At 43.8% G+C, this 17,194-nt stretch overlaps 1 protein-coding gene across 2 annotated transcripts in view; it reads right to left on the bottom strand.

The window, feature by feature from the left end:
- Map3k3 (mitogen-activated protein kinase kinase kinase 3) overlaps positions 1-17,194 on the bottom strand; it is a 72,070-nt gene that overhangs the window by 3,389 nt on the left and 51,487 nt on the right. For both annotated transcript variants that reach the window (NM_011947.4, XM_011249037.3), the window contains 9 exons: positions 10,710-10,843; positions 7,509-7,582; positions 4,636-4,703; positions 4,362-4,454; positions 3,595-3,786; positions 2,850-2,998; positions 2,128-2,259; positions 1,521-1,650; positions 874-1,051 (listed from right to left, as the gene is read on the bottom strand). In NM_011947.4, coding sequence (NP_036077.1) covers positions 874-1,051; positions 1,521-1,650; positions 2,128-2,259; positions 2,850-2,998; positions 3,595-3,786; positions 4,362-4,454; positions 4,636-4,703; positions 7,509-7,582; positions 10,710-10,843 — 1,150 coding nt within the window. The remainder of the gene's footprint in view (positions 1-873; positions 1,052-1,520; positions 1,651-2,127; positions 2,260-2,849; positions 2,999-3,594; positions 3,787-4,361; positions 4,455-4,635; positions 4,704-7,508; positions 7,583-10,709; positions 10,844-17,194) is intronic.

Below are 17,194 nucleotides of genomic sequence, written 5' to 3'. Positions count from 1 at the left end.
TGTTTAGAGACAAATCCAGGCCTTCAGAATAGATCCTGTGCTGTGCGCTCTCTCTGTCTCTGTCTCTGTCTCTCTCTCTCTCTCTCTCTCTCTCTGTGTGTGTGTGTGTGTGTGTGTGTGTGTGTGTAATATGCATTTGATCATGTCTGTATTTGTACATGCTGAAGCAGGCAGGACAAGTGTCTCTCACTAAAATGGAAGGTTACTTTTTTGGTTAGACTCACTGGTCAGAGACCTCTCAGGACCCACCTGTCTGCCTCCCAGTGCTGGAGTTACAGGCATGCCTGGCTTTTATGTGGGAGCTAGGGATTTTAACTTAGGTCCTCGTACTTTGTACAGCAAGTACTCTTACCCATCAAGCCATCCTCCCTAGCTCTAGAACCCATCTTTTCTTTTTTCTTTTCTTTTCTTTTCTTCTTCCTTCCTTCCTACTCTCCCTTCTTCCTTTCTCACATAGTCTCAATATGTTTCTGGTTAGCTTGGAACTCACTATGTAGACCAGGCTGGCCTTGAACTCACAGAGATCTGACTGCCTCTGCCTCCCCAGTGCTGGGATTAAAGGAGTTAACCACTAGGCCCAACCCCAAACCCGCTTCTTAAAGAGATCCATCAAACATGAGGGATTTGAACTCCCGTGGCTTAAGTCCTTAGCAATAACCCTTAGTTGTTTGGCATAAAAATTCACTCCATTTGTCAATGTGCCCTGCATCTATCCCCTTACCCCGCTACAGAATCAATCCCTGGGTGCACCAGCCAGCAAGAGTAGGTCCTCAGCATCTCTCTCTCATGCTGTCAAGCCTCTGAGTTCATGTCCGACTTAGAGATCCTTCAGCTCAGTCAGTCAGGGAGCTAGATGGCATAGCCAGTACTCACCACACGTCTGCCTTTCTTCCATAGCCCTCGCCACTGATGACTTCAGGACTCATCCAGTAGGGTGTGCCAGTGACAGAGCGAATGCCTGTCCCTGACATGCAGATGGTCTGTAGGCGTTTGCTGGCCCCAAAATCCCCAAGCTTCACATTCCCAGCTGAGTCTCGGAGGATATTGGCTCCTAAGGCACGAAAGGGCAGAGGCTACCGGTTTGCATCCTTTTCTATTTTCCTATAATCTCCCCTTCCAGGTGCCTGAAAACTGTGGGAAGGCCAGACCCACCACTGACTTAGACATGAGCTGCAGGAAACCTCACAGTATAAGGATCAGCTCCATAGTCTAGATTTGCATTTTAGATTATTTCCCCCATACTGTTTAACCAATTTGTACACTCTTCTCCAATTATGGAAGTAATTGGGGTCCCATTTTTTCAGAAAGCTCAGAGTGGTTAGTAGTGATTGGTCTACTGGTAACTGAATGGTAGCCTTGAACCTACGTCTCACTATGTAGGCTTGTCAGACCTAGAACTCACTATGCTGACCAGCTGGCCTCACAGTGCACAGAGCTCTGCCTGGGGTTAAAGGTTTACACCACTATGCCTGGCTGAACCTAGGTCTTGATGCCTCTGCCACAGCTTTCTCTGCACTCACCCTTGATGTCCCGATGCACAATCATGTTGCTGTGCAGGTATGACATGCCCTCCAGAATCTGCCGGGTGTACTTGCGGGTCACACTCTCTGTCAGAGCTCCGTAGGCCTTCAACTGGTCTTTTACAGAGCCCTAATAGAGCATAAGGAGTCAAGAGAGTCCCCTTGAGAGCTGGCTTGTGAGAGGAGACAAAGTTATTTCCAGTCCCCAGGACTGGTAAAGCAGGGATTCATTTGGGTCTCCTTTGCATGTATGAGCCACTTTGTCAGGAGCTGTCAGACAGCTAGGGAAAGGCATCAAACAGTCCTTATCGCAAGCAAGTGGTACAAAGTCCAGGTTGAAGGGACTCCACTGCTCGAGGGAAAGGCTGTGCTTACCTGACATGGACCAGCCCTTCAGGACTCTCAAGTTAGATGGAACCTGGGCCGTTTTTCATCTCACACCCTCTCTGTAGCCACAAGGGCCCTCCTGACATCAAATCCTGCTATCACTACACATGGTTTCCCAGCTCATGGGATCAGACTCAGGTCAAGAGTGACTCACACTCACAGCCACTAGCCCTAGGTCAAGCCTCTTATGTGAATTTCCCATGCATCCAAGGGCACATACCCCTGGCATATACTCCATAAAGATGGTGAGGATCTTCTCAGCACGGTCCCGCAGGCAGCCGTAGTACTGCACAATGCGCTCATGCTGCAGGTTCTTCAGCAACTGGATCTCACACTCCAGAGCACTCACCTCCTAGAGAGGGACCAGTGGTCACCTACCTAGGTACTCAGGGTCCAGTTCTGCCCACCTAGGGTCAGCTTATCTTGTTCTTTCACAGAGATCTGCTTTAGGAACTTCAGCTAGGGAACAGCAAACTCAACTGTCTAGCCCTTGGCCACAATGCTCAGTAGCCCTTGGGATGTAGTACTCCTTACGCAGAGGAAGGAGGGAGGAGGGGCTAGAGAAGCCTAGCTAAAGTAACTACTTTATTTGCTTATTCAAACTGAGGTATAGACTGTATGACTCCTACTTCCAAAAGAACAAATGAGTGAGCTCCACAGCTTCCTCCTGGGCCAAGGCACTGTTTGGGAAATGGGTATAAAGAGTGCCCTTTGGGGAAATGGTCATCACATTTCAGTTTGGGTTCCTAGGGACTTTAGAATGGAGGCAGTCTTCCCATGGGCTCCAGTTGCTTTGGGACACTGACCCTTCCCCCCTTGGCTAGAGCTAAGATGAACAGCAAGGGAGCTTGAGAAGAAGTTATGGGGAAGTAACTTGTATCACTTTAGGCAAGTACTCAATGGGTGTTTTGGCTCGAGGTTGGTGCATGGGGAAGGCCATACCTTGCTTGTCTCAGGACTATCTGGGTCAAACTGGACCTGCTTAGAAGCAAGTTCACGTCCTGTGTCCACATCATAGCACAAGTAGACCCTGCCGAAGGCACCTTGACCCAGGAGCTTCCCCCGACGCCAATTGATGGGAGCACTAGGAGCTATGGAGAGCAGCAGGAGAGTGTTAGTGCATGAACTTTCTGTATTTGGACCCAGCACCATCTACTGCTTCCTTCTCTTGTAGGCCCAAGCCCTTGTCAACTGAACCTTAAGGACAGAATCCTGACAAACACAAGACTAGTAAAATAGCATTCTGTGCTGATCAACTAACCTTATTTTCAAAGTTTCTCTGCAGGTTTTTTATCTGTTCATTATGATTTTTAGATAAGGCCTTGGTGTATAACACAGACTGGCCTTGAACTCACTATATAACTCAAGCTGCTCACAAACATTAGATCTTTCTGACTCATCGTCCCGAGTGCTGAGATTACAGGCATGTACCATCCTGCCTAACTCGCTCCTAAATACCTGATGTGGCAAGGATTAAGAATATATTCTTTAGCTTAAACATGGGAAAACTAAAGATGAAGAAATGGCTTATCATATGGCCCTGGGATCAGGCCTATATTCTAGGGTGTGGTACCTGTTCCAAAATTCTCTCAAGAGTGGGAAGGATGGGCCAGAGCAGCGCACCACAGCTGAGCTCTTGCCCTGCTGTCAGCACCCACAGCCCCTCCTAGTCAGGGGTACTTCTCACATTTGGTTGGCACATTCCTTTCCTGCACAGTGAGGGCATTCTCACTGTCTGCACTCCGTAGGCGCCCACGGGGGTCCAGGTATTGCACAGCTACACCCATGTTCTCGCCATTTGTGCTCAAGGAGCGACTTGAGGGCACCAGAGTGAATAGGTTGCCTTGATGCCGTCGTATTCGGGGAAATGTTCTTCTGCCTGAAAGGGTACAAGAGTGAGGACAGAGAAAGTCAGAGCCTGGCCAGTGACAACCAGCTCAGGTGCATCCCAGCTGCCTCCCCCTCCCCACGCCCCCTAAGATCAACACAAAAGCAGAAATTTGGATGTTGTTTGGTTCAAGAAGCCCTGAACACAGGGAAGGCATAAGACTGCTCCTCAGGCCCTACAAAGAGGCTAACCACAGCTCAAGTGACCTGCTCAGCATTCTGTTCCTGACCCCTCAGCCACGGCTTTAGACTATTTGTTGCTACCACAGAAGATGACGTCAAAAAGGTGGTACCCTGGAGTATACATGTACTCAAAGGACAACATTCGCAGTGGCAGCATTTTCATGGACCAACACCGCCCCCCTGCCTGCCCCCATATCTAGTTAGTTCCTTGTATTTTTTGCCTAAAGCCTAGGGCACAATGCCTCAGGAATAAGAGGAAATGCAGAGGCTAGAGCAATTGGTTTCCTTTCCATCCACCCCTAAACTCTCCTTTTGTGATGTTTTTTCCAGGCAAAGTTTGGTCTTTGACCAGCCACCTAGCAGGGGCCAGTGCAGAGCACTCACCATCATTGTAGTCTTTGTGATGCACAGACACATGGTAGCGCCTGGGATAGGTTCCACCTTTGACACCTTTATCATAGAGCTGGGTCTCCCGATCTGAGGAAGACAGGGGGAATCAAAATGGATGATTCACTTGAGCTCCTAAGGCCTCCTGAGACTTGACAATTTCCAGGAAAATTACTCTATCGTTTTGGCTTTCCAATTTAGAGGCATCTATGGCTCCAAGAAGACACTTCCCCAACCCCTGCAGTGCCCACCTAGATTCTGCAGGACTTACCTGAGCATTCCTTTCTGTTGTCTGGGAAGCTCCGGGCTCGGGACATTTGTGATTTCCTGAAGGATGGGCTAGAAAAAAAACAAAAGACTAAAATAAACTTTAGCGCCTGTGTAGAGTAGCCCAGAGGGCAGAAGGAAGGGCGTCTGAAGTGCCTTCCCTTCCAAATGATGTTCAGGAAAAGAGGTAGAGAAGAGCAGCTTTCCCTGGAGCCTGGCATAATACTTCAGTAGCCTGAGGCCAAAAATCAGGAGGGAAACCTCTACCTATTCTACTGAACTCAACCCTGGCTGTTTGCCCCTTTCCATTTTTGGCCTTTTTTTCTAATCTCCAATCTCTATAGCAGGAGAAGAGCTGCAAAACCTAACCAAACCAAACCACAACAACAAACCAACTTGGCCTAGGCAGTAATAATGAAAATACTGCAGTTTAAAGAAGACTTTGTTTGAGGCAGGGTTTCTCTATGTAGCCCTGGTTATTCTGGAACTCAACTTTATAGATCAGGCTGGCCTTGAACGCACAGAGATCTGCCTGCCTCTGCCCCAAGTGCTGAGATTAAAGATGTATGGCACCACTGCCTGGCAAAGAATGCTTTCTTATTTTACAGAGTGAGCTTCTCCTCATTTAATCCTCATACTTCTGTAACTTAGGACAAATAATAAAAGTAATACAGGTACCAATTATAGAACAACTGCTGTGTCATTACTAGTTGATAACCTACAGGTTAAATAGAACACCTCTCTCTATATGCTCAAAGATAGCCAGGAAGCAAGAGGTCTTAAGACCTGGTATACTACTCCAGTCTGTTTCTATATCAGACATCTTCCTTTTAGACTACCATCTCCTTTTAGAGATGGGAAAACTAAGAACCAAGAGGAAAGTGGGTAAATTAAGCTATCTTTTCCAACATCCAGTTAAATCTGAATGGACCTTTGACATGCGAGTACCTTGTGAGTGTGCATGCACTATGTGGATGTGCCGGTAAAGACCAGAGATTGACATCTGGGATCTTTCCCAATTGTTCTCCTCCTTATTTTTAGAGGCAGAGTTTCTCAGTGAACCTTGAACTTTCAGATTCAGCTAGACTGGCTGGCTAGTGAGCCGCACTTATCCTCCTGTCTCCACCTCCCCAGCACTGGTTACACATGTGCAGTGCTGAACCCAGCTTTTCACTTGACATCTGGTAGATTAAATTCAGGCTCACATGCTTATACATCAAGCACTTTACCAACCAAGCCATCTTCATAGTCCTCCAGGTATACTTTGAGGGTCACAGGTCAGAAACTGTCCAGAGGGCTGCCATCTACTTTTTTTTTTTTTTTTAAGATTTATTTATTTATTTATTATATGTAAGTACACTGTAGCTGTCTTCAGACACTCCAGAAGAGGGCGTCAGATCTCGTTGCAGATGGTTGTGAGCCACCATATGGTTGCTGGGATTTGAACTTCGGACCTTCGGAAGAGCAGTCGGGTGCTCTTACCCACTGAGCCATCTCACCAGCCCTGCCATCTACTTTCAAACAACTAGACTACCATCCTCCTTTGACACCCCAAAGTTTAGGATAGTCCAAGCTAGAGCAGTACCTGTCCTGGCTGAGACCTTGCCTAATGGTAGCACCTCTTGCTATGTGTACTTGTACCTTTTTGCTCCCTAACTGGAGAGCAAGCCCCAAAGAAATTAATATACTAATAACTATGGATGTATTCTGTGACATCTAGAGGACACTTTCATGGACAACTGATCACATAATTAAGAAGGAAGCTCGCGGGCTGGCGAGATAGCTCAGTGGCTAAGAACACTGACTGCTCTTCCAAAGGTCCCGAGTTCAAATCTCAGCAACCACATGGTGGCTCACAACCACCCGCAATGAGATCTGATGCCTTCTTCTGGTGCCTGAAGACAGCTACAGTGTACTTATGTATAACAATAAATAAACATCTAAAAAAAATAAACTTAAGAAAAAAAAAAAAGAAGGAAGCTCGCTGGGCATGGTGGCGCATGCCTTTAAGCCCAGCACTCGGGAAGCAGAGGCAGGCGGACTTCTGAGTTCGAGAGCAGCTTCGTCTACAGAGTGAGTTCCAGGACAGACAGGGATACACAGAGAAACCCTGTCTAGAAAAACCAAAACCAAAACCAAAAAAAAAAAAAAAAAAAAAGAAGGAAGCTCTTCCTGTTTCCTAGCCCCAGACCTAGTCCCCAATCCCCAGTCAATGAGTCCTTAGCATAAAAGGGTGATGGCCCGCTCCAAAGACCCTTTCAAGCCAGGTTTTGGCATAGGAAACTGATGTATGAAGACTGTGAGTTCCAGACCAACTATCTAGTGAGAACTTGTCTCAACAAAGTAAAATAACAAAACAAACCCTTGATACCACTAGGTGAACCATGGAGCACTGACTTCTACCAGTGTTAGAACAAATATTTTACATCAAGAGGTAAAAGTTAGGCGGTCTAGATATTCTGTTTTCTAATTATCTAGCTTCTTATTAAAACAGAAACATTTGAAGAAAGAAAATGGACAGACCAACCTATGTGTGAGAATCCCTGTTTTCTTTCAAATTCCAACAAGCCACTGCTTCTCAATCCAAATCACAGAAGGATTAAAAAGCAGGCAGAACACAGCACGCGTAGAGTCAAACCACATAAAGGCCTGGAGCAACGCAGCCAACAATAAGTGAGCTGCTCTTCTAAACTATTACCAAGTTTATTCTACTGTGTACCTAAACATTCTGAGTGTTGGGAAATTGAGGGCTTCTCTAGAAGCACATGTTTTAATCCTGGGCCTGTGGTTGTATCAGAGATACGGACTGGCCAATTCTACTCTTAAAACCATTCCAAAAATGCCTACTTATTAACCCAAACCACCACAGCTCCATACCTGTCTGCTGACCTGTCCAAGGATTGGCAGCTTCCTGACAAGGAATTTTCGGCACTGCTGAGGGGATCTAGCATCTGTAAGGCAAGTCACACAATGAAACCATAGTTTGACTCAAATCCCAGCCAGCTGACCCAGGTAGAGCTAGCATATGGTCTTTTTGTCACAATATGGAGGTGTCTTTGTTTCCCCATGTAGTGGAGGAAGGGTTATAGGGTACCATTCTCCCTTCGTTTGAAAGGCAAGCTTCTAAGATGAAGAAAAATGTTTGGCTGGCTTCTTTAGGGCTCTGCCAATAGAGCAAAGCAGAGGAACTGCTTCTCTTGTTGGCACTTTCTTTTCTTCTTTCTTGGCCCATCAAAATTAGTGCCTGGCACTTGACGTGGTATTGCCCTGCTTAGGTTTCCAGTGGAGTTTGGGTGGAACATTAATGCTTCTGTTTATACTCTATAATTCACAGTTTATACAGATAAGATCACCTCATTTCACAATGAACATTGCAGACCAAGAACAGTGAGAAGACATATCCAAACTAAAATCATGGTTAGTGCACAGCTGGTGCCAGAAAAACAAACTCCCAGCTCCTGGCTCTAAAGCAGAGGTAAGAGGTATCTACATAAATCGAAATATTTTTCTAGTTTATAGTCAAATGCAATAACAAAGAACCTTCAGAATAGATTTTTTCCCAACCAATCTCCTAAAGGCTTCATTTTTTTTCTCTCTCCCAGACATAGAAGTGGTAAAGATGGGACTATAGCCTTCAAATTCAGAAAGCAGTCATTACTTTATATTCATGGGAGCTAGTTCCAGGACTCCTGCTGATATCAGAGTCCCTTATAGTAAGATATTATTTATATGTATGTGCGCATACACACACCCTTATATAAGATAATACAGTATTTGTAGGTAAACCACAAACACACCTTCCTGTATACTTCACATCATCATGACTACTAATATATAATAACATAAAGGCTGTGCAAAGTTGTTAAATTGTATTGTTTAAGGGGTGACAAAGAAAAGTCTCCATGATTAATATAGATGAATGGTCAGTAAAAAACCCAGGGAAGAAATATGCAGCTAAAAGCAGTCCAGCTTACTGCTCTAAACTTAAAATTATCTGGAAAGTGTACATACAGAAGAAAGAAAGTGTTCAAAAGTCTTCTCACTTCCTTTATAGCTTGAATAATTAAAAGTATGGGAATTTGCTTTCTGTAAAATCCCACATATACTGGTATTAAATTGTGTGTGTGGTGCTTGCACATATGAGTAGAGGAGCCCACTGAGCCTAGAAGAGATGCCAGATATCCCAATGAAATCATAGGCAATTTTAAGCCAGCCAGTATAGGTATAGAAACCAAATTTGGATTTTCTTCAAGAGCATCAAGAACGCTTAACTGATATACCATCTTCCCAGCCCACCTCCCTTTTTTTTTTTTTTTTTTTTTATGGTTTTCGAGGCAGGGTTTCTCTGTATAGCTCTGGCTGTCCCGGAACTCACTTTGTAGACCAGGCTGGCCTCGAACTCAGAAATCCGCCTGCCTCTGCCTCCCGAGTGCTGGGATTAAGGGCGTGCGCCACCACGCCCGGCTGCCCACCTCCCTTTTAAATATATATTTTTTAATTTTTGTTTATGTGTATATATATATCTGTGTATAGGGGAGAAATATGAAAGTACCCACAAAGGTCAGAAGACAATGTCAGATCCCCTGCAGCTGGAATTACAGGCAGTTGTGAGCTGTCTGACATGGGTACTGATGATCAAACTCAATTCCTTGAGCCTTCTGTGGTTATTTTATCTATTAGAAAATTTCCCTTCTTAAATCCAATCTCAGAAACTTGAAACAACTTAACTCGTTGCAGTAAAGGCAACATCACTGAAGGAGGGGAAAAAAGCAGAGTTCTTGCCCTTACTCAGTTAATTAATCCAAAGTCTAATTTTTATTAAGTAAGCTACTGTTTAAAAAACTAGCCATCGCTGGGCAGTGGTGGTGCTCGGGAGGCAGAGGCAGGTGGATTTCTGAGTTTGAGGCCAGTCTGGTCTACAGAGTGAGTTCCAGGACAGCCAGGACTACACAGAGAAACCCTGTCTCCAAAAAACCAACCAAACAACCAAACAAACAACTAGTCATCAAAATGGGTTAAGCCATTGTGGTGAACACTTTATTAGGTGACCAATAAGTTAGCCTTCCCTTGAGTGCAAGGAGAACTGGGACTTAGTTCTAGCCAATAAGCTAAGGCCAAGAGGATAGGAATGCTACTCTTTATGTTATGAAGACTCCATCTTTGTAGACTGGAACAACAGAGTCAGACCAGCCTTGAAGAAGGCCATGCTATGAGAGGAATAAATAATAAAGAATTGTAGGTAGCCTCTAGAGTCTGAGAAACTTCTTGAACAACCTCTAACAAAGAAAAGGGCTACAGGCCTACCAAGCACAAGGAACTAAAGTGTGCTAAGAACCTCAAGCTCAGGAAAGCTTGCCTAGTGCCTTGAGTGTAGCCCCGTGAGACCATGAGGGAAAAAAACAAAACAAAAAAAAAAAAAAACACTGTAGTCATGTCTGGACTTCCAATCTAAAGATACTAAAATAATAAAGGTATACTGTTTTAATATCAAACCTGTAGCAAATTGTTATGTAACAATAAAAGGCAATACAGCTATTGGCAAAATCATGTTAGTTTACTGGTCCTACAGTCAATTTATAACCCCCTCTTCACGAAGAAATAGCAAAACTAACATGTAGCCAATGAAAAACATAATCTGTCAGGTTATAACTGTTCACAGGTAAAACTAAATAGCAAAACTAAAATATGGCCAATGAAAAACATCATCTGTCAGTTCGGGGCTCTTCATAGTAAAAACTGCTGAATACAGTACACAAACAGTACAGCAAGCTGCTCTGCAAGGGGCCTAGTGAGAGACCCCAAAGGTGAATTATCATTAAGTGCTCACCTAACACTAGTGAGGTTAAGAGGTTTAGATCTCATCTTTAAAAAGACTGACCTTTGGCCCTTCAAAGGAATAATCCATCTTGGGGCAGAAATGGTTCTCAAAGCATTATGGGATGGCATCAAACTCCTCAGCTCTGTAATGGGATCCCTGAGAGTCCCATCACAGTCTTGGTCTGACACAAGTCATGGTATACCCTGTACCCCACAAGTCATGGTATACCCTGTACCCCATCTCCACACCCTCATACTCACACACTGTTCGCTGGTCTCTGGGATGAATTCACCTTCGCTGTTGATGCTCGTATAGGATCCTTGCCGGGCAATGTGCTGTTGTCGCTCAGGTACATATCCCGGGGGAGGAGAGCTTCGGCCAGGGTTCTGGGAGCCTAGAGCACAGAAAGAAGACCCTTTAACAACAGAGACAAGATGTGGCGCAGAGGAGCAGGGCCAGAGAGAATAGTGACCCCAAGAGATCAGGGATGCAATTTAGATGGCCATGCAATTCAGCATTTTCAGCTTGAGGAAGCAAATACCATCCCTTCCTTGACAAAGAACTTTCAGAGATGGAGCAGCACTAGAACATGTATAACTAAGAACCATGACACAAAACATGAGTCATAACTAACTCTGTGACAATCTGTGTAAGCTGGATGTTAGTTAGCCAGCTTTAAAAAATGCTTAGGACCTTGAGATGGCTCAGCAATGAGAGTACTTGTCACTAAGCCTGACACCTAGAGTTCAACCCCCAGGATCTACATGATAGGAGAGAAATGACTCCTACAAGTTGTCTTCTAACCTCCACACATGCTGTGGTATGCACATGTACATGTATGTATACACACACACACAATAAATAACATAATACAAATTTTAACGTTCTTATATATTATTCATAATGTCAATTCTCTTGATAATGTCACTGTAGGCACAATTTTTTGGTTTACTTAATTGGGTTCTTAAATCTACCACCCTTCCAACCCTTACTCCACTGTAATTCCCCCTTCCAACCCCCAAACACTAGGTAGGAGAGAAAGGCTAGAGGGAAAGGTGTGTGTGTGTGTGTGTGTGTGTGTGTGTGTGTGTGTGTGTGTGTGTGTGTATCTCTTTAGACTACTTCCTGCTGATTAAGGGAGTTGGGTTCCTTGGGGCAAATCCAATCTCCGTGGTCATCAGGCTATCCAACAAGCAACCTAGCAAAACAGTAACAGCAAAAGCAACAGCAGCACAAACCAGCAGCAGCAGAGGAAGCAGCAGCCACCCCAGGCTTTCTTGGGGCTTTCCCAATTATACCCTCTCAAGAGTACCCAGACTTCCAAACATAAACTATCTGCAACTGGCAAAAATTGTGCCCTTCCTACAGCAGGAGACAACCATAGTTAATGGTTACAGACAAAGAACAGCCTCTATCCTGAACCTGGGATTAAAAGAAAAACATAATCACATAACCGAAATTCTCACTACATCGTACATCTTCTTCTTCTTCTTCTTTTTTTAAAAATATTTATTCATTTATTTATTTATTTATTTATTTATTTATTTATTTATTTATTTATTTATTTATTATATGTAAGTACACTGTAGCTTGTCTTCAGACACTCCAGAAGAGGGCATCAGATTTCGTTAAGGATGGTTGTGAGTCAGCATGTGGTTGCTGGGATTTGAACTCAGGACCTTCGGAAGAGCAGACGGCGCTCTTAACCACTGAGCCATCTCGCCAGCCCCTGTACATCTTCTTCTTTCTCCCTTTCTTTCTCCCTTTTGGGTACCAATGCCACATCCTCCTCTCCAAGGAAGAACTTAGGAAAATGATTCACACAGTTCAATTCCCTACACACACAATTCAGAGATGCACTGCAAGACCGCAAGCCTTGAAACCCTAAACATTACCAAGACCCCCTTAGCCCCTCTGTGTGTGTGTGTGTGTGTGTGTGTGTGTGTGAGAGAGAGACAAAAGTTTAACGTGTAAGAGATTAATAACTAGCTTGTCATAATGGTATACTACTATAATCCCAGGAATTGGGATAGAAGCAAGGAGACCGACCTCAGCACTAGCATAAGCTATACACCAAGATTCTTAAAAGAAAAAAAAGACCAAAACCAACCAACCAAACAAAACACTACACACTGCAAAACAAACAACAAAAACTCAAACTAACAAAATACAACAAGTGTAACAAAATATTTCAATAAAATTAACAGCATCACTTCTCTTTAAAGCCATAGGTAAAAAATGAGTTACTTGAATGCAAGCACTAATAATACAATACAATCTAATAACTGGGGTAACCACTGACAAATGGACCAGTAGCAAATGTATCATGGCTACATTGGACAAAGGCATGACTCACATTCCAGGTAGAGTGGTTGAGATTTTATCATGAAGCTCAGAGTAAAGCACAATTTAAAACGTATTGTTGGGACTGGAGAAATGGCTCAGCAGTTAAGAATCTACACTGCTAGCCGGGGCGTGGTGGCACACACCTTTAATCCCAGCACTCGGGAGGCAGAGGCAGGCAGATTTCTGAGTTCGAGGCCAGCCTGGTCTACAAAGTGAGTTCCAGGACAGCCAGGGCTATACAGAGAAACCCTGTCTCGGGGAAAAAAAAAAAAACCAAAACATAAATAAACAAAACCATAAAAACTCACCCTAAGTGTGGTATTGCAGCCCTTTAATCTCAGGCAGATCTCTTGTGAGTTCTAAATTGGCCTGGTCTACATATCAAGTTATAGGTCTTCCACAGTGGGAACCTGTCTCAAAAAAAAATTCTGAGTGGTGATGTGGATAAGAATGGCTCCCATAGGCTCATATATTTGAATACTTGGTCTTAGTTAATGGAACTGCTTTGGGAAGACCTAGTGGGTGTGTCCTTGATGTAGCTGTGTTGCTGAGCGGGCTTTTAAACTTTTGAGGCTTCAAACCTTTTAAAGGTTTCCAAGCCCACCCAAGTCTAGTTTCTCCCTGCCTCGTGCTTATGGATAAAATGTAAGCTCCCAGCTACTGCTCTAACGCCATGCCTGCCTGCCACCTTGCTTCTCACCATGATGCCCATGGACTCACCCTCTGAAACTCTAAGCAAGTCCTCAGTTAAATGCTTCTCTTTATAAATTGCCTTGGTCATGATGTCTTTTCACAGCAGTAGAAAAGTATTCAAGAAACTGTATACTTCTGATTTCTCTTCTCTTTTCTTTTGGTATTTTTGAAAGAGGGCCTCACTATGTAGCACTGGCTGTCCTGGAACTCACTCTGTAGACCAAGCTGGCCTCAAACTCAGAGACCTGCCTCCAGGTCCTGGGATTAAAGGTGTGTACCACCATATCCCATCCTAATTTCTTCATTTAAAATTTTCTGGGGCTGATGAGATGGCTCAGCAGGTAAGAGCACTGACTGCCCTTCAAAAAGTCCTGAGTTCAAATCCCAGCAACCACATGGTGGCTCACAACCACCCGTAACGAGATCTGATGCCCTCTTCTGGTGCATCTGAAGACAGCTACATAATGTACTTATGTATAATAATAAAATTTTCTGGCTGCGCTAGATGTTGAGTTTATGGAGCTGAGGTAGGAAGAAGCCAACCTAGGGTAACTTTTCTTAAAAAAAAAGAAGGGGTTGGAGAGATGGCTCAGTGGTTAAGAGCACTGACTGCTCTTCCAAAGGTCCTGAGTACAAATCCCAGCAACCACATGGTAGCTCACAACCATCTGTAATAAGATTTGATGCCCTCTTCTGGTGTGTCGGAAAACAGCTACAGTGTACTTACATATAATCAATCAATCAATCAATCTTAAAAAAAAAAAAAAAAGAAAATAGAGCCAGACCTTATGGCATGTGCCTATAATCCTTGTACCTAGGAAGTAGAGGCATTTCTGCTACATAATGTGTTAAAGGCCAGCCTGAGATATAAGACACCATGAATAAAACAAACATAAATTCTAAATAGTTCACTGGTAGTGACTGAAACTATGAGAAGAAGTATAAATAAAAGGTCCCGTACATTGGTTTATCAGCTGAGTTCTTTCTTTCTTTCTTTCTTTCTTTCTTTCTTTCTTTCTTTCTTTCTTTCTTTCTTTCTTTCTTTCTTCCTTCCTTCCTTCCTTCCTTCCTTCCTTCCTTCCTTCCTTCCTTCCTTTCTTTCTTTCCTTTCTTTCTTTCCTTCCTTCCTTCCTTCCTTCTTTCTTTCTTTCTCTTTTTTTTTTCTTTTTTTTTTTTGTTTTTTGTTTTTCGAGACAGGATGTGTAGCCCTGGCTGTCCTGGAATTCACTTGTAGACCAGGCTGGCCTCGAACTCAGAAATCCGCCTGCCTCTGCCTCCCGAGTGCTGGGATTAAGCACCGCCTGGCAGCTGAGTTCTTTTGAGCTTTGGCCTTAACATTTTGAGGCTGGGGTCCAGGAAAAATTACCTGGATATACCTGAGCATATGTCTTGGGGCTCAGCTCCTCCAAGTACCTTCTCTAACCGTTTTTTTTTTTTTTTTTTTTTTTTACCTGTATCAGATAAGACAACACTCTGAGCTAGGCTGGTTGCAGATGCCTAAAATCCCAGCACTCCAGAGGCTAAGGCAGAACCAGCCTCAGTGAGGGCATTCTGGGCAATGACAGAGGCTGCCTCTCCTTACCATTTACTACCACACTTCCTGACTACTGCGAGTCACCTTATGCTATCCTTATTTACAAATTTCCTTTTTGTTGGACATTCATAGTAATTACTTCATTTGATTTTCAACAATTTGCAAAAGACCTTTGGCAAACACTCTCTGCTTAACTGCTAAATGGCAGGCATCCTACAAGGTAATTTTGTTACTCGAGAACAAAACAATCTTTAGACAGTTCAAGAAAAATACTAACAAGGCCAATGAGATGGCTCAACCGGCAAAGGTACAAGGAGCTTGCACCAAGCCTCACAACAATGAGTTCAATCATCAGAGCCTACAGGGTCTAAAGAGAGAACTGAGGCTACCAGGTTGTCTTCTGGCCTTCGACGTTGCTCCCCTAGATTCCTGTTTGGGGGAACATATTTATTCCACCATGAAGAAAGCCAGAAACCTAAGAATCCTTTTCTCTTTTATACCCTCTATCTCTCTCCTACAACCCAGAAATCCCCAGACACCAGAAATGGCAAGGTGTCATCCCTTAACAAATTATTTCACGGCTATTAAATTGAGTTTTCTGGGGTAGAACTCTGCGGGCAAGATGTTCTGTGGAAACATCTTGAGAACAAAACAATCTTTAGACAGTTCAAGAAAAATACTAACAAGGTCAATGAGATGGCTCAACAGGCAAAGGTGCTGGGAAAACGATGGGTTTTTTGCTGTTGTTCTGTTTTGAGACAGGGTTTCACGATATAATTCTAAGAGAACAAGTTTAGTAGCTAGAGGTGTGGGGAAGAACTTGACTCATTCTACTCTGGAAGGTGTGCCTAGCCATCCCAACTTCACTCTTTTCTAACAGAAACCAGTTTCAGAAGGAAAATTTAGGATACGTACTGTTTTAATTTTGTACATAGCTCACTCAGCCTGCACTCCAGGCAGGACAGATAGACGGCAGGACAGATAGACGGCAGGTCCATCTATACTGTAAGGACTGCTGAAGAGTCTGGCTGAGATGCTTTTAAAACCCAGAGAAAATATATTGAGCATAAACAAATGGACCTCAACAAAACTTTCTGAGTCAGGGAGGCTAAGGAGGAGCAACAGAAGGAAGAAAAATACTGGGAAAAAAGTGCAATAGGCAACTGCTGGGAAAACGATGGGTTTTTGCTGTTGTTCTGTTTTGAGACAGGGTTTCACTATATAATTCTGGCTGGCCTGAAAGACCAGGGTGGCCTTGAACTCAGAGATAAACCTGCTCCTGTCTCTTGAGCCCTAGGATTAAAGGCATCCTACCACCATGCCTAGGGAAAAACAGCTTTTGTTTTTCGTTTGCTTTTGATAGGGCCATATACTGTAGGCCAGAATTGAACACGTCCTCTTGCTTCCATCTCCTGAGTGCTGGGATGACAGGAGTCTCACATTCAGTGATTAAAGGACAGCTTCTAAAGAGATTAAATGATTCTCAGGTTCAAGAGACTGCGTTCTTCCTTCTTCCACACGAAGTCAGTTGCTCCACAACATGGCTCTTTTGGTTTTACTGAAGATATTTGATGAATTACCACCGAGAACACTTCCATTGATTCTTGGAGGCATCTGTTGGGGCTCAGGAGTCACCCCACAAACCACACAAAGACCAATCTCAGTCAGACAGGAATAGATTATTAAACATACACACCAAGAAATTCTACAACCATGAGCTTCACTTAGGGCCCGTCATAAAGTTCATATGAACGGTTTTGTCTAAAATAGCTTGAGTCCGGGCTGACCAGCAGGGAGCACTTCCTGCACCCGTGTATGAGCTCACTGTGGATTTTGCAGTGTTAGCCTTTATAAGCTGGCCCTAAGAAATGTTAGAGGTAGTAGCTTTCAGCTTCTGAGGTCTAAGCTATATCCCCTAGAGTGTATATTCAATAAACTATCCTTGCAACTCCAGAAGCCCAATAGCATCAACCCAAGGACATAGAGGGCTGACATAAAGCTATAATATTGTATTGAAAATAGGCAAAGAATTTTGTGTACTTCCTGTCTCAACCACTCCATCACAGAGTGAAAGCTACCAGTTCTGAAGTAAGTCAGTACCTGAGCCATGGTATTGAAATGATCTCAGCAGCCTGCAGGAGACAATTTATCTAGGTATTTTAAAGCTCTATA

Source organism: Mus musculus, chromosome 11 (genome assembly GCF_000001635.26).
Source record: "Mus musculus strain C57BL/6J chromosome 11, GRCm38.p6 C57BL/6J".
NCBI lineage: Eukaryota > Metazoa > Chordata > Mammalia > Rodentia > Muridae > Mus > Mus musculus.
This window is presented reverse-complemented; position numbering and strand designations above follow the sequence as displayed.